This window comes from Gastrolobium bilobum, unplaced genomic scaffold (assembly GCF_033153095.1).
Source record: "Gastrolobium bilobum isolate Gb01-03AN ecotype WA unplaced genomic scaffold, APGP_CSIRO_Gbil_v1 utg3113, whole genome shotgun sequence".
NCBI classification, from domain to species: Eukaryota; Viridiplantae; Streptophyta; class Magnoliopsida; order Fabales; family Fabaceae; genus Gastrolobium; species Gastrolobium bilobum.
The window spans coordinates 339,283-356,472 of NW_026897606.1; the positions used below are offsets into that span (position 1 = coordinate 339,283).

The following is a 17,190-nucleotide window of genomic DNA, read 5'->3' on the forward strand; positions in this document are numbered from 1 at the left end:
TAAATTGACCCAAGGTAAGATTTTTTATATCCCTTCGAGGTTTATATCCTTGCATGTGCTCATAGCCCTCAAAATGGCTAGAGTCTTTCTAGAATTAACATTTGCTTCAAACAATGCTTTGGAATTTGAAGATCTAACATAATGATATTTTGACAGTGGTTCATTGATTTGCTTTTGAACCAATAGGTCTAAAGTTATAATTATTTTCACTCACTTCGAGAATGTGAAATTTTGCTTTTCAATATTTGCCATATCATAATAAAAAATTATTAAAATCTTGAATTAAGAGTAAGGATTATCAAATACTCGCTGCTACTTCAGGAGCATGAGGATATAGGTTGTCAAATACATCATAAAGATTTTATTTTATTTTAATGATCTCTGCTATTGCAAGATCAGGAGGATAAATGTTGTCAAATATCCATTACCACTTCATCGTGCTACTTTAGGAGCAGGATGATATATATTATCAAAAACCAAATACCACTTCAAGTGCATAAACAAAAATGAAAAAAAAAATAGAATTTGGTAGAAGGAGGAGAATTAGAAATTCATAAAACAACACAAAAAATATTTTGGTGGAGGCATTTTAACCATAGATGGTGTTGAATATGGTAGAGGCATTCGTAACAAAGGGTTGTCTTTTTTGTTTACTGATGTGGTTTTTCAAAAAATTGATGTTAAGATTTATTTATTTATTTTTTGTACAAGGCTATGTTTTTGTACACTATGCTATTAAAGATTTTCATAGAAAGTTATTCGTACTGATAACGTGTTATGAAATGAAAGGGGAGAGATGAGAGAGAGATACATGTTACAAGACAAGTGCGAGAAACAAGAGAGAAAATAAAGGTAGGGTAAAGAAGACAAAGAGGAATGGAGAAGGCATAGAGTTCTAATTCTCATTTAGCAACCATTTTCCAATACAAGCATCATGTATATGTAGGAATACAATCATGAATGGGGAGTTAAATATCCATTTTTGTGGTGGTTACAAAAACATAAATGAGGGATGATTGTACAATTAGTACCGATAATGATTGACCCTTTTACCCATGATTGAAATTAAAATCACAACTTTGCCCCCATACCAAAACATTTCGCCTATCTTCTCCCGTTTGATCGTTGACCGCGTGAAGTACTTTAGTAGAATGACCTTGTACTCTAGTAAATTTTGAGACCTTAACCTACCCGAGTACAAGGCTGTTGTACTCGGGTATATGAAATACTCGTCCAAAAGGAAACTAAGATTGATTCTCTTCTTTAGTTTAGCAATACAAGTTGTTGCCCTTTGGTTGGATACTTCATTTGTTAATTCTACTGTTGTAAAAGCCTATAAAGCTGCTTGCGAATAAACACAACACTAGAACCAAAGGTTTCGATGGATCCATTGAGCACTCAGATGTACCCATTGTTATCCATAAAGTTCCCCCTGTTTCTCTAGCAAAGGTCATAAATAAAGAAAGCAACATCCACAAAAATCTTCACAATCATAGACATTCCTTATCAACACGCAAAGCAATCCAGAACCCCAAATCTGAAAACTAGCAACCCTTCCGATCGAATACGTGTCACTTTTATTTAAAAAAAAAAAAAAATCTTAGGACGAAAACCTAAAATGAAATTAATGAAAAAGAAAAAGAAAATGGAGAAAGGTGAAGGCTCACCAGGGTGTTGGTGGAGTGAAAGGAGTTTGTAAGTAAAAAACAATGAAAGAGTGCTCAGATGTACCCATTATTGTCCATAAAGCTTCCCCTGTTTCTCTGGCAAAGGTCGTAACTATATTTTTTTAATAACTTTTTTTACGTTAAGCATATCATAACGATGATGCCTCTTTCGTTTGAAAACTTGGAAGATCAGCTATGCACAACTATGCTTCTATATTTTTTTCCTTCGTTTATTTCTGCATTTTCATGTACTCGAGTACATGAGTCAAGCAATAGTTGCTCGAGTGCAAGGTTATTGTACTCGAGTACCTAGTCCCAATCAACGAACGAATAGGAGCATATTGGTGTACAGTTTTGATAAAAGGTTAAAGTTTTTAAATTGTTTAAAAACAAGGGTACAATGATAGTTTTAATATTAATTAGGGACAAAAGGGTTAATCACCCGACATAGAATTCTAATTCTCATTTAGCAACCATTTTCCAATACAAGCATTATGTATATGTAGGAATACAATCACGAATGGGGTGTTGATGCTCCATTATTGTGGTGGTTACAAAAACATAAATGAGGGATAATTGTACCATTAGTGCCAATGGTAACATAATTTAAACTTTAGTCTGCCATTCTCGTATAAAAGTGAGTGGGTCGCATTATATTCCACTAAATTTTTCTCTCTCTTCTTACTATAATGAGACACACTCACTTTTACGTGAATGATGAAAAAAAAAATGATGCAACAAAAGCAGAGATACTTTTCCCATATACTAATTAGATGAAACAAGCGAAAGTGGCAAACCAAATACATATACAAATTTAAGATAATGGTGGAGCCTTAATATTATTGGATAATATGTTCAAGCCTTAAGAAGCATAAGATAGTCCATTTAACTGGGGAATGGGGAAGTATATTGATATGCCTCCAGCATATATATGATTTTAAGCCAAAAAAAGAAAGAATCTTGATAAATCTTGGATAAAAAGGGCTAGAATTTTTATTAAATTGATAAATCTCAATCAGATATCTTTTCACTGATTTTCTTATATTTTTGTAAGAAAAAGTACAAGAAAGAGGCCCAATTGAGCAGCAGAGAAAAAGACAAGATTTGAATAAGAGGTGATTGAAATCAAGAGTTACGATCAAGATTTGAATCAGACTATATCAGGAAAGATTGGACCCAAGATATACAATGAAGATTTGATCAAGATTTCTGAGAACTCTATAAACAGAGACTCAGACCTTAGAGGCAAACAATCTTTGGCTGGAGAGAATTGTGAGATTCAGAGAATTAAGAGAATTCTTGGAGGCTCACGCTGGAGATCAGGATTCCGACGGAGTTGAAGACTGAAGACCGTTGATCCTTCTTCTTCTTCTTCTTTTCTTTTTCTTTCATGAACAATTTTTCTTATTTTAATTTGTTTAAGCCAACTATGTCTGGCCAGTTTATTTTTGTAGTTGCGATCACAGACCCAATGTGAATCCTTTATAATTTTGTATATTATTTTTATAAGTTAATTAGTTTGTTTGTTTTATTCTACCTGTGTTAATTCTTCCATACTCTGTTTAGAACTGATCACTCCAAATTATAGGGCTTTGAGGGTTAAGACTCACAATAGACATTTTGGGGTTTTAATCTGGATAAGGGTAGAATAATAATTTGTGCATGGCCTAGACAAAGGCTTACATAGATTGCAGACTTATAATTCATTTGCTTAATGCTTGATTCAAGAGAGATTACTAGGACACTAGAATTCTAATTGGCTTAAAGGGTTGAAATCACTAAGACATTAGGGTTCAACTATTTTATAGGGAAATAATGAATTGTCTGAGCAAACGAATTAATTAATTATAAAATACAATATAGGAATATAAGGGAGGATCGGAGGTGAAGTGCATCCTGGCTACAGTCTTTTTACAATTTTTAATCAATCTCATAATTTCTTGTCATTCTTGATACTCTTGCATGTTTTTAAATATTATTGTTTTTAAAATCCTATTTTTAAAATTACAACAATCAATCACTTTCACAAGACAAACAAACTTTCTTTTCTAACTTAAGGGGAATAGTTAAATTAATATTTTGTGCATTAATCCTCGAGAGAACTATCTTTACTTATCACTTTATTACTTGAAACGAACGGTATACTTGCCAATTTCGCAACAAGTTTTTGGCGCCGTTGCCTGGGATTAATTATGCCTATATTATTTTTAACTTTCGATCTTTAAGATTGGACTTTTATTTTTTATTTTATTTATTTATTTATTTATTTTTTATTTTTTTAAAAAAGTTAATTTTTTTATTTTTTTATTTTTTTATTTTTTTTATTTTTTTTAAAAATTATAAAAAAAAGCTTTTTTTTAATTTTATTATTTTGTTACTGATTGATTTCTCTCTTTTATGCGAGGTAAAGCTAACAGCGAACCTTTACAGTTTGATCCAGAAATTGAGAAAACTGCAAAGGAGAACCGGAAGCTAACCAAGCTAAGGAAGCAAGAGGAATCCTCGAGTTCAGAGCCAAAAGTAGAACCCGAGATGGCAGCACCGAATCCACCACCGGAGGAAGAATTGATGGAGTCAATCCTGGCTCCACTGTTCAAGGCCAAATTCTAGCATCGTCAGACCACCAATCAACGCTAACAATTTTGATATCCAGCCAATACTGATATCCTTGGTGCAGAAAAATCCATTTGGTGGGGAAGATTATGAAGACCCCTATGATTTCATGGACAAATTTCTGAGAATTTGTGACACTACCAAGCATAACGGGGTGTCAAATGATGCAATTAGACTCCGGCATTTCCTTTTTGCTGTAACAGGGAAAACTCTTAGATGGTTGGATAGACAAGCTCCCAACAGTATCAGAACATGGGATGAACTGGCGGCCAAATTCTTTGCTGAGCACTTCTCCATGGAGAAATACAACAAGTTGGTTAATGAAATTACCAACTTCACTCAACAGCCAGGAGAAACTCTATGTGCAGCTTGGACCAGATTCCAAGAACTGATCAGAAAGTGCCCCCAGTACAACTTGCCGGATGGAAAGAAAGTCATAGTCTTATACAATGGAATAAAGCCAGAATCCAGAATGATTGTCAATTGTGCAGCTGGTGGAACCATAGGAAAGAAGACCGCAGCTCAAACTTTAGAGTTGATTGACTACATGGCAAGGACTAAGAACGCATCAATGGCAGTTCAACCAGTTCAACCAAGACAAGGAATTCTGCAATTGGGAAGCAATTATGCATCGTTAGCTGAACAAAAGATCTTATCTCAACAGATTGCCAGTTTGAATGCTAAGTTGGACAAGATGCAACTTTCTACAGCTCAAGTTAACTCAGTTAACTGTGAGTATTGCAAAGGAGAGCATGAGACCAACGAATGCCCAACACTTGTAGGAGCTGATTCCTTTCAACTTATTGGAGTCTGGTATGATCCAAGACCACAACAGAACTTCCAAAGAAACCAGAACAATGCTCCAGGAAACAACTTCCAAAGGAGATTTCAAGGGGGAAGGTTTAGATTACGAATCCGACCAATATTTATAACCTCCTCCAATTTCACAAACTCCAACATCTGAGCTAGAGGAAGCACTGATACAATTGACAAAGACAACTGAAGCGTTCATGAACGAGACAAGGACTCATCATAAAAATCAAGATGCTTCAATCAGAAATCTGGAAACTCAAATTGGGCATTTGTCAAGACAATTAGTTGAGAGAAGTCCTAGAACATTCCTCAGTGACACTATAATCAACCCAAGGGAGCATTGCAATGCCATCACTACTAAAAGCGAAGATCTAGAAAAAGTGAAAGCCCCTACAAGGAAGAATGGTCACACTCAAGAAGACAAGGAAGAAGCAAAGGAGCAACCTCCTGCAGTTCAAAAGAAGCAATGAGATTTCTCACATTTTGAGAAACTTCCATATCCCATGGGGAGCAAGCAACATGAACAAAGGAAGCAATTGTCTAAATTTTTAGATATTTTTAAGAAATTGTAAATTAACGTTCCTTTTGCAGAAGCTCTGGAGAAAATGCCTTTGTATACCAAGTTCTTGAAGGAGACATTGTCTAAGAAGCGGAAGCTCACAAAGGATGAAACAGTTACGCTAACAGAGGAGTGCAGTGCAATCCTACAGAAAAACTTGCCTCCAAAGTTGAAAGATCCTGGGAGCTTCAGTATTCCATGCACCATCGGCAAGACGACTACAGAGAAAGTCTTATGCGATCTTGGTGCCAGCATAAATGTGATGCCCCTCACCCTGATGAAGAAGCTGGGAATTGATAAAGTCAAGCCAACAAGGATGAATGTTCAACTAGCCGACCGCTCAACAAAGCAAGCACATGGTATTGTGGAAGATGTGCTCGTCAAGGTAAAAAAATTTCTAATTCCTGTTGATTTTGTTATTCTTGACATTGATGAAGATGCCAGTGTGCCTATGATCTTCGGGAGGCCATTCCTAGCAACCTCAGGAGCGCTAATCGATGTACCTAAAGGTGAGTTGATAATGCGTGTGGATGGAGAGCGAGCAACATTCAAAGTACTTACAAATGAAGCTCCAGTGCCTGTTCTAAGCCTAAAAATCAAGTTAATTACATTACTGAGAAAAAGATTGAGGAAGGGAACAAGAAGGAAGTCCATCATCAGCATGAAGAAAGCAAGTCAAAGGTTAAGAAGGAAAAGCTTTAGAGTAAGGAAAAACTTGTGAAAACTAAGTTTAAAGTTCTTGAGAAACCTCCTCCTAACCCATGTGCATATGATCATGGAAGGACACAATACTGGACCAAGAAGCGTGGATCATCAATGGTAACATACTTTCAACCACCGTAATCATAAGGGGTACGTCAAGCTCGTGACGTTAAACAAGCGCTAATTGGGAGGCAACCCAATAGTCATTTTTCTGTTTTTATTTTATTCATTTTATTTTGATTAGGCTAATTTAAGTCTTCACAAGTCAAGTAATTGGTGAATTAATGACCATATGAAAAAAATTTAAATCTGGGAATTGGCGCTATCAGCGCCATAAGAAGAAAAAGACACAGTAAGTCCGCGCTTATAGTGCCAGGATGGCGCCATCAACGCCAGAGGGTCAAAATCTTACAGTAGCTCCGCGCTAACAACGCGAACTCCACGCTGTCAGCGCCAGTGTTCTCACCATTCACCTTGACTTTAGTATTTTATTTTGTTGTTTTGAGTATTTTGTTTGGATATTTTGTTTTGGTTATGTCTCTTCTTACACTCTATTGTTATGATTATTCTGTTTGATGTTTAACAAGTGTGTGTGTTCCACCTGGGCAGAAGTAGCTTCTCTCACTACTTTAGTTATTGCTGGGGACAGCAAAATTCTAAATCTGGGAATTGGGGCGCATACCTGCTAACTGCGGAATTGCACAACAGAAACGTCTAACAAAAAAAAAATTCTGTAAAATGGGGAGATACTTTAACCTTTCTTTTTATTAATTTCTACTATTTTTAATTCATTTTTTATTATTAAAACTTTTTTAATTCAATTTTTAGAAAAATAAAATAAAATAAAAACCAAAAAATTGTGAATTCCTGAACAAGCATTCCTAGATTTTGCAAAAGCTTACTCAGTAATTAAATAGATTCAATCATAAGAAGCATTGGTGATATCTGTGGAGCATCAATTTACTGTCATAATCTGAGAGTGATGATTGCTCGTTTGTATAACTGCTTTGGTGAATAATTTTTAAATAATGCTTGATGTGAAATTTTGAAATTAGAATCTACCTTGAATTCATATCTGTGAGGATTGAACCTAAACATAATTTTTTTTTCAGAGAGGCCTCACTGTAGTAGTCTTCTAGAACTTGATTTGTTTCTCTAGCTTGCATGTATTACTGATATGATAAAGGCATGTTTATTCTTGTTAACTTAGAGTCAAATAGCCTACCTAGAAGAAATTTTCTATTGTTAAGCCCTTTTGAGCCTTAGACCAATTTATTCAAAAACCTGATGAAAATTACTTAACATATTCCCATTGACACACCTTGAAAGAGATTGAATTGCTGACCAAAGAAAAAATCAAGGTAATTCTCAAGGAAAAAGTTAAGTAAGTTGAAAAAAGAAAAAGAAAAAAATGGTCTGCAAAAATGCAGTTCAAAAGAGAAAAGAAAGAAAACATCTGCAAAACAAGGAAAGAAAAGAAAAAGGTAGTAAAAAATGGAATAAGAATACCGAAATGATGAAAAGTTGCAGAATTAAAAGACTGAGAAGAAAATATTGTCAAAAATCTCAGTATTTCAGCCTCTCAAATTAATCAGCCTCTTTCCAAAGATTCTTACCCACAAACCAGGCCAAGTTATAACCTATCAAATACCTTTTGATCAGTGTATGCATGTCAAATGAGTTCCTCAATCTTAGGAATTTGAGAATATGATCAAGCCTATGGAATTACTACTACACTAATGGAATGAGTGTGAAACCTTCAAACACTAGAGTGATGAGAGTTACATATTTATCCAGTAAGGAACACTCAAGTTATGATCTGAATTTCTTGATAAAACTGAAAAACATTGTTTAGAGTTTTTCAACAATGAAGTTATACATGCATAGTAGTCTGATCTCTTAAGATATTTGTATTCCATGTTTTCTCTCCACATAATTCATCATTGTTTCTACTTTGATCTAGTACATTGCTAAGGACAGCAACGTTCAAATCTGGGAATTGTTTGATATGCCTCCAGCATATATATGATTTTAAGCCAAAAAGAGAAAGAATCTTGATAAATCTTGGATAAAAAGGGCTAGAATTTTTATTAAATTGATAAATCTCAATCAAATATCTTGTCACTTATTTTCTTATATTTTTGTAGGAAAAAGTACAAGAAAGAGGCCCAATTGAGCAGCAGAGAAAAGGACAAGATTTGAATCAAAGGAGATTGAAATCAAGAGATATGATCAAGATTTGAATCAGACTATATCGGGAAAGATTGGACCCAAGATATACAATGAAAATTTGATCAAGATTTCTGAGCAAGACAAAATCTCTATAAACAGAGACTCAGACCCTAGAGGCAAACAATCTTTGGCTGGAGAGAATTGTGAGATTCAGAGAATTGAGAGAATTCTTGGAGGCTCACGCTGGAGATCAGGATTCCGACAGAGTTGAAGACTGAAGACCATTGATCCTTCTTCTTTTTCTTCTTCTTTTCTTTTTCTTTCATGAACAATTTTTCTTATTTTAATTTGTTTAAGCCAGCTATGTCTGGCTAGTTTGTTTTTGTAGTTAGGATCACAGACCCAATGTGAATCCTTTATAATTTCTATATTGTTTTTATAAGTTAATTAGTTAGTTTGTTTTATTCTACCTGTGTTAATTCTTCCATACTCTGTTTAGAACTTATCACTCTAAATTATAGGGCTTTGAGGGTTAGGACTCACAATAAACATATTGGGGTTTTAATCTGGACAAGGGTAGAATAACAATTTGTGCATGACCTAGACATAGGCTTACATAGATTACAGACTTATAATTCATTTGCTTAATGCTTGATTCAAGAGGGATTACTAGGACACTAGAATTCTAATTGGGTTAAAGGGTTGAAATCACTAAGACATTAGGGTTCAACTATTTTATAGGGAAATAATAAATTGTTTGAGCAAACGAATTAATTAATTATAAAATACAATATAGGAATATAAGGGAGGATCGGAGGTGAAGTGCATCCTGGCTACAGTCTTTTTACAATTTTTAATCAATCTCATAATTTCTTGTCATTCTTGATACTCTTGCATGTTTTTAAATATTATTTTTTTAAATCCTATTTTTAAAATTACAACAATCAATCACTTTCACATGACAAACAAATTTTCTTTTCCAACTTAAGGGGAATAGTTAAATTAATATTTGGTGCATTAATCCTCGAGGGAACGATCTTTACTTATCACTTTATTACTTGAAACGAACGGTATACTTGCCAAATTCGCAACATATATCAAGCTGTGGTAGAAGATTTTAAGGCAGACCTCCTAATATGATGAAGAATTCCCAGTGCTTTATCATGTGGAAGAGTTACCTTTTTAACCGCTAGGATTTCAACAATAGCCATGTGGAGTTTGTAAGTAAAAAACAATGAAAGAGTGCTCAGATGTACCCATTGTTGTCCGTAAAGCTTCCCCTGTTTCTCTGGCAAAGGTCGTAACTATATTTTTTTAATAACTTTTTTTACGTTAAGCATATCATAACGGTGCTGCCCCTTTCGTTTGAAAACTAGGAAGATCAGCTATGCACAACTATGCTTCTATATTTTTTTCCTTCATTTATTTCTGCATTTTGATGTACTCGAGTACATGAGTCAAGCAATAGTTGCTCGAGTGCAAGGTTATTGGACTCGAGTACCTAGTCCCAATCAACGAATGAATAGGAGCATATTGATGTACAGTTTTGATAAAAGGTTAATGTTTTTAAATTGTTTAAAAACAAGGGTACAATGATAGTTTTAATTTTAATTAGTCAATCACGCGACATAGAATTCTAAATCTCATTTAGCAAACATTTTCCAATACAAGCATTATGTATATGTAGGAATACAATCATGAATGGGGTGTTGATGCTCCATTATTGTGGTGGTTACAAAAACATAAATGAGGGATAATTGTACCATTAGTGTCAATGGTAACATAATTTAAACTTTCTCTTATAAAAGTGAGTTGGTCTCGTAATATTCCGCTAACTTTTTCTTTCTCTTCTTATTGTACTGAGACACTCACATTTACGTGAATGACGGAAAAAAAATGTTGCAACAAAAGCAGAGATACTTTTCCCATATACTAATTAGATGAAACAAGCGAAAGTGCCAAACCAAATACATATACAAATTTAAGATAACGGTGGAGCCTTAGTATTATTGGAAATATGTTCAAGCCTTAAGAAGCATAAGATAGTCCATTTAACTGGGGAATGGGGAAATATATCAACCTGCGGTAGAAGATTTTAGGGCAGACTTCCTAATGTGATGAAGAATTCCCACTGCTTTATCATGTGGAAGAGTTACCTTTTTCACCGCTGGGATCTCAACAATAGCCATTAGCCAAGGAAATAACACAGGAAACTTCAATGGAACTATCAACTTTAAACCAAGAACTTCTTCCTGAACCTTGTAAGGTCCAAATAACGAACAAAAGACAATGTCTAGGATTCCAGCATTGTTTTTGTTTACACCAAGATTGCCAATTTTCCATCTGCAAAAAAGGTTATCATTCCATTTTCAAGCAGATTCAGTTTCTCATACACTTCGGCAATGGCTTTTTGTTGCTCTTCTTCATCAATTTTGAATACTAGAAAAGCGGTCTCAAAAAGCTGTAATAACAAAAGAGAACAAAAGCATTTAGCTTTGTGTTAGCTATAAATTATGATTATTTTAATGGCTTTGTTTTTACAACATTTGAGCTAAAGACTAGTTATAAGTGCAAAGTAATGGGTCAAATGAGTACCAATCAGCCCAATAAGGTAAAAGAGAGAGAAAAAGATAATTTGATGACTTACTATCCTCTTTTACTATTTTTACTGCAGTTAGAGAGCCATATGAGTTACTTTTTGGAAGTGAAGAAAAAAAGAGAGCTGGACCGTTGGATGAGGACAGGCATAGATGAACAGCAATGAAACTTTGGATCAATGGTTATTTTTAGTTTTAAATAGGAGTCTTAGATACAGAGATATAGACTAAGCACTCTCCTGTAAAGTTTTAGTTTTCAATTCCAGAATTTCTTTTCTGCTCTTTACTTTTTGTTAAGTTCGAGTCTTTGTTCTTCAAATTCTCACATCAAGAGCAAGCGTGAAACTTCTTTCTTGGAGGGATCCAAGACTCAGCTACATGCAAGCTTTGGTTCTTCATTTTCCTTTTCTAAGCTTTTCATTTGTTAATATGAATTTCTAAGTTTCGTTTTCTGGGATTCACGATGATTGGGTGATCTTTTATTTTTCTGAATACTGTGATGGTTTGCTTTAGTTTCATTTGATTAGCAAGATTTTGATTTTAAGTTCAAGAACACCATGGGAATGGATCTTGAATATATTTTGCATAATTGTGATTGGGAAATCAGGTTATGACCCTTGTTAATTGAACCCTTGAGGTTAGGGATAACCCAAGAAGGTCTTTGATATAATTTTTGAAGATTTAGAAGACTTTGGGAAAAGATCCTTCTAAAGATTAAAACTGGAACTGGGAAGTTTCAGCTAAAATAGCCATAGTAGTTCAAATCTGATCTTAAAGTGCCGTAGCAGTTATAAAACGCAGGAATGCAAAATTTTTCCTTCATCCATGATTCAAGAATTCCAGTACCGTATAATTGTTACATTTGTGATTAGATATTCCTCTGTTAATTTTGTTTAATACAAGTCTGATAAATACCTTGCTTCGTTTAGTCTTTTCTTAGTTTTAAAAGATTGATTACTTAAATTCAAGAAATTAGAAATAGGAATTAAAAAAGAAAACTAAACAAACCGTTCCCTGAGAACGATAACTCTTTCTTTCGAAAAATTACTACCCAACAAAATGGCGTTGTTGCCGGGGAACGGTGTTTGATTTAGTTTCTTTTTGAAAATTCTGTCTTTTAGTTCTTGAATTGGTTTTCTTTCATTTTCATTTTTAATTTTTCTTGAACTTACATTTTCCTTGTAGATTTTGCAGATCAATAATTTTTACTGTGAAAACAAATTGATACACTTAGAATTCTGCCAAATCTTAAAAAAAAAAAAAAGTTTGGTTGTTAAACACTTTACAGGGGGATCACAATGGCATTGGCAGCTCAACTCGCAGCTTTGCATAACACAATGAAGGATTTGGTCATGGTTATGGAAGAATCCAAGCAACCAGCACCTACTCCAATAGTTGCTATAGCACCTATATGCTCACTTTGCTATGGTGCTCATGCCTTTGAAGAATGCCCCAGCAACCCAGCATATGTTCTTTATGTGGGAGACTTCAACTACAATTATATCAACCACAACCAATTTGATCAGCAAGGATGGCAGAACCAAGAATGTAATTTTGCCCAAAATCAAGGCCAAAATTACCAATACCAGCAGCCTTATCATGGATGGCATCAGTCATTTGAAGCAGAAGAGCCTTTTTCACCTTGTTTTATGTTTCCTCCTTTTGTTGAACAGCTAGAACAACATGTTGCAGAAGCTCAACCTCCAAATGAGCAGTGGATGAATCAAATGCTAGAAAACCATGAAGTTATGCTTCAAAGTCATGGAGCTATCTTGAAGAGCCTTGAGATACAAATGGGGCAGATTGCTTCTGCCCTTAGTTGTAGACCTTTGGAGACACTACCAAGTGACACAGAAATACCTAAAAGGGATGGAAAAGAAGTGTGCAAAGCCCTCCACTTGAGGAATGGGCAGCAAGTGGATAACATTGTTACAGCCCAACCATCAACCACTCAATCCTCACCTCAAGACAAAGATGATGAGAAGGAAACTACAACTGAACCAGTGTGGGCAGCATTGAAATCAAACGAATCAGACAAGCTAATGCAAAACATTGAAGTTCATCAACCTATATCAAGGGCAATACAGATCTCATTTCCTCAGAGACTCCAAGAGCAGCAACAAGAGCACTATCTCTCCAACAATTTTTCATCCAAGCTGAAATATCCAGGTTCTTCTTTAATTTCATGTGCAATAGAAGAAACGAATATTGTCCCTGATGGAAAAATAGAGAACAAATTAGTGAAAGTTTATAGGTTTATTTTTCCAACAGATTTCATGATAGTTGATTTTGAAGCTGACAAGGATGTGCCCATTATATTGGATAGGCCATTCTTAGTTAAAGAGGATGCTATAATTGATGTTGAAAAAGGAAAATTGACCATGAGAGTTAATGAGGAAAAGATGACTTTTAATGACTATTCTGCTATTTCATTTTATGATCATTTGGTTGCTCACAACTTGCTTTTAAATAGTGAAATTAGCAATTTAGAAATGGGCAGCCTCAAACATGTGGAGGAAAAGCAAAATGAAAGTGAACTTGTGTCAGCCTTTGTGTCCCCACCACCCAAATTCTTTGGAGACAAGAAATTTGAACCATTAAAATTTCTTGAGAAAAATCTGAGCTACAGCTTCTTATATCAACTGAGAAGACTTAGTCTAACCATGAAGGAAATAATGCAAAAGAAAATAATCAAATGGTTAGATACAGGGAAAATTATTCTAAATTTGAAGATAAGAATCAAATTATTTCCAATCAAGTTTAGATGGTTAAAACGTTGCTGGAGCAGGCATGAGGATAAAGAAAAGAATTTTGTTTCTTTACTAGATGCTGGATGAAAATAAAAAAGAAAACTAAACAAACCGTTCCCTGAGAACGATAACTCTTTCTTTCGAAAAATTACTACCCAACTAAAAAAGAGTTTAGTTGATTAGTTAGTTAGTGTACTTGTTGCTATTAGAGCTTAGGTTAGTTTAGTATTAGTAACTGCTCACGTGTTTAATTTTTTTTTTTTTTTCTACATAGGTTTTAGCTTGTCACTAGTGAGTTTCGATTTTTTTTTTAGATAATACATAGGAGTTCTTTTAAAACCAAGGGTTGTTGCTGTCCTTGTATGTTAAAAAAAAACACGAAACTTGAGCTGATAAAAAGGGTTGACTGAGAATACTGAATTAAAGTGGTATTGTTCTGCCAAGTGAACCTTATGAGAATGAGCAACCTCGTGAGTTTGGGGTAGCACAGTGATAGGAAGTACTAGGTATTAATTTTTTTGAGACTTAAATTGCTTATCTGCTAGTTGTCAGCAAATGAGGTTTAAAGAACAAGGCTATCAGTTTCAGTAGGAAACCAATGTGTATTAGGTGGACTATTTGAGCACATGACTGTTGAATATATAAATGAGGATTGGAGAGATGAGTTCGAATTTGTGTATGACTGAGTTAGTTGATCCGCAACTTATTGGATTAGTTGGATATGTGATTTAGACAAACACATTGAGTTTGAGGTTCAATTCTTTATTGTGTGATGATATAGGAACGAGACATCAAAGTTGGATTGTATAATGATGGTGATCAGCTCACGTTGATAGCTTAACCGTTACACATTGTTGAAACCGTGTGATTATGGTGCTATGTGAAACTATTGGGCTAACCCTTATATTAAAGCAGGCTGGTCTATGGACATATGAGAGGTATTTGAGGTGTGAAAGTAGTGTGTTAATTCTTAAACTTGAAATGTTTTGTGGTACAGTTGTGGGTTGTGATTAAATTTTCCTACATATGTTAGGTTACTGTCCAGCAATGTAATTGGGTTGCTTTAGTTGGGTGAATAAGCGTACGAGTGGTATATAAAAAATTAATGCATGGGTTGAATATGAGAATAGTAAGCCCAATGTAATAAAAAAAAAAAAAGAGGAATGAGAGCTTAACTGAGTATATATATTGGTGGGCATGTATACACGTAAGTTAAAAAAATAAAAAAAATAAAAATGTGACTGGTTTGAGTTTAGTACACCGAGTGTAATCCATTCAGCTGAATAGGGTATTTAAAAACTTGATAGCCCAAATAATAATTTTTTTTTATTTAGATGAGGAGAAGTACTTGTGCCATGGGCTGCTACAAGTTAACTCGGCCAGTATAAAAAAAGAGAGTAATATAAAGTGTATGAAAGTAATTGGGCCAAGTATGATTTAATAATATTCTAGCCCAAATATGTTAAGCTCAACACTTTCTTATTATCTTGATTTTCAAATCTGACATTGGTCAGATTATTTTTTTTCTCTATCCCCTCTTTGCTTCATCCCCAATCCTTCTCTGCACATATCAGCTTCTTCTTATTGGCACAAATGTAAAAAAAATAAAAAGAGAAAAGAAAGAAGAAATCTGTGATCAAAGTTGTGCTTTATGCACAGCAGAGCCAATTTTTAATGGTGAAATTCTACCATTATTGCACCTCTGAGATACTCCAGTGGCTTTTAAAAAGTTTTCTATAGCATTGATGTGACTTCTCTGCATCAGTCTCATCTCATTTACTCCACCAAGAAAAAGATTACTTTTCCTTTTCTCTATCTACACTGCACATCTTTATCTCACTAACCCTTGAGACTTCGTTTCTTATACCCATTTTCGTCGGTCAAATTTTTTTTCCTTTCCCATTTTTATTCTGATCTCTCACTCCCACAAAATGCTCATTTCTCATTACTCTTTACCGCCGAAAAGGAGAGCACCACTTCATCATCAAGGCCTCGACCTTGTTGAGCGTCTTTCATCACTGTTGGTGTGGTCTGATTCGAATTTAGGTTTAGTACTTCCAAAACCCTATCAATCTCTTGCTTTAGATTGTTTCACTGATCTTCCATTTTTCTTTTTCTTCTTTTCTTTCCATTTTTATTTTATTTTTCTTTCCTTTGTATAGGAGATTCAAACCACCTTGTATAAATTCCAACCACAACCACACACACTGACTTTGTTGATTCTTAAGTTTGGTTTCATGAACATTGAGATATTTCAATTTTTATAAAGTGTGTAGTTCTTGATTTGAGATTGATGAATATTCATTTGATGCTCATTAACCTAGTTGCAAACAAATAAAAAAAACAGGGTATATTGTGGTTCTATATCCAGGTGCTGAATTATTTATTTTTTATTTTGCAAGACCACTAATAATCAAACACCCATAAAAAAAATAATAAAAAAAATAAATCTGAGTGAGCGAACCCCCTGTCACATATGTGAACTGCAGTTTTAGTTTCTTTGTGTGGTCTATGTTGAGATGAGTCAAACAAGCAGGTGTCTAAAAAAAACAAGGAATTTTGTGGTTGAAAGTAGCGAGTTCATGTCATAATTTTGCTGGGTATTGGTTGGTTGTGTAATTTTGGATGGGTATATAGTCTGAATTGTTACTTGAGTTTGTGCCTTATTACTGCTGTTCTCTATTGCCTAACTGAAACACAACTGAGTGTGTTTTGTTGTTGCACTTTTTTCTATCGCTTTGACACTTACCTGCTACACTCTTTGGGTTCTTTTTCCGTATTCACATTCAATCTTCATTTCACTCATTCTCTAGTTATCTATTTCAGCAGCAATTATGGCTCCAAAGGCAGGTAGACATGTGAAAAACCTCAGCCACACACACTTAGGAGCACCATATTAATGGTCTCCCAGGTTTTATCTTTTCTACATTTGTCTATAGTTGTTTATCCTCCCCAACATGTATATTATTCTCTTCAATATTGTGTTCTCTGTTGTTAAAAATGATTACTACCATTTGTTGTGAGGACACAACTGCCTTTTAAGTTTGGGATACAGGGTATGCTGAATTAATTGATTTGCATGCTAAAAAAATTTAATTTTTTTGAACTTGAATAACAATTTTCTGGTTTATCTATACATATGACAACCATTATCATTAATTCAATTATGTTGATCTTGCATATCTTGTTAACTCTCTGTCTATTCCATTCTAAGTTGGTGAATTAGCTATGCATCATCTATGTTACACTTCATGAGAGCAGTCCTAACATGACTCAGCTTAGTTCATGTTACATGACTGAAAAATAAAAACCTTAGT

At 34.4% G+C, this 17,190-nt stretch overlaps 1 protein-coding gene and 1 non-coding gene across 2 annotated transcripts; one reads left to right on the forward strand and one right to left on the reverse strand.

Annotated features, from left to right (window-relative positions):
• Positions 1–4,590: 4,590 nt before the first annotated feature.
• On the reverse strand, positions 4,591–4,697 carry LOC133308517 (small nucleolar RNA R71). Its single transcript, XR_009751182.1, has one exon. It is a non-coding gene; the product is annotated as a small nucleolar RNA R71 (small nucleolar RNA).
• A 7,724-nt stretch (positions 4,698–12,421) lies between these two features.
• LOC133308514 (uncharacterized) lies at positions 12,422–13,960 on the forward strand. Its single transcript, XM_061509140.1, has one exon. It carries the CDS (start codon positions 12,422–12,424, stop codon positions 13,958–13,960), a length of 1,539 nt encoding a protein of 512 aa, XP_061365124.1.
• Positions 13,961–17,190: the final 3,230 nt, after the last annotated feature.

What these genes read in the sequence shown, in the direction of transcription:
- LOC133308514 (XM_061509140.1), top strand. Translation starts at nt 12,422, where the DNA reads ATGGCATTGGCAGCTCAACTCGCAGCTTTGCATAACACAATGAAGGAT.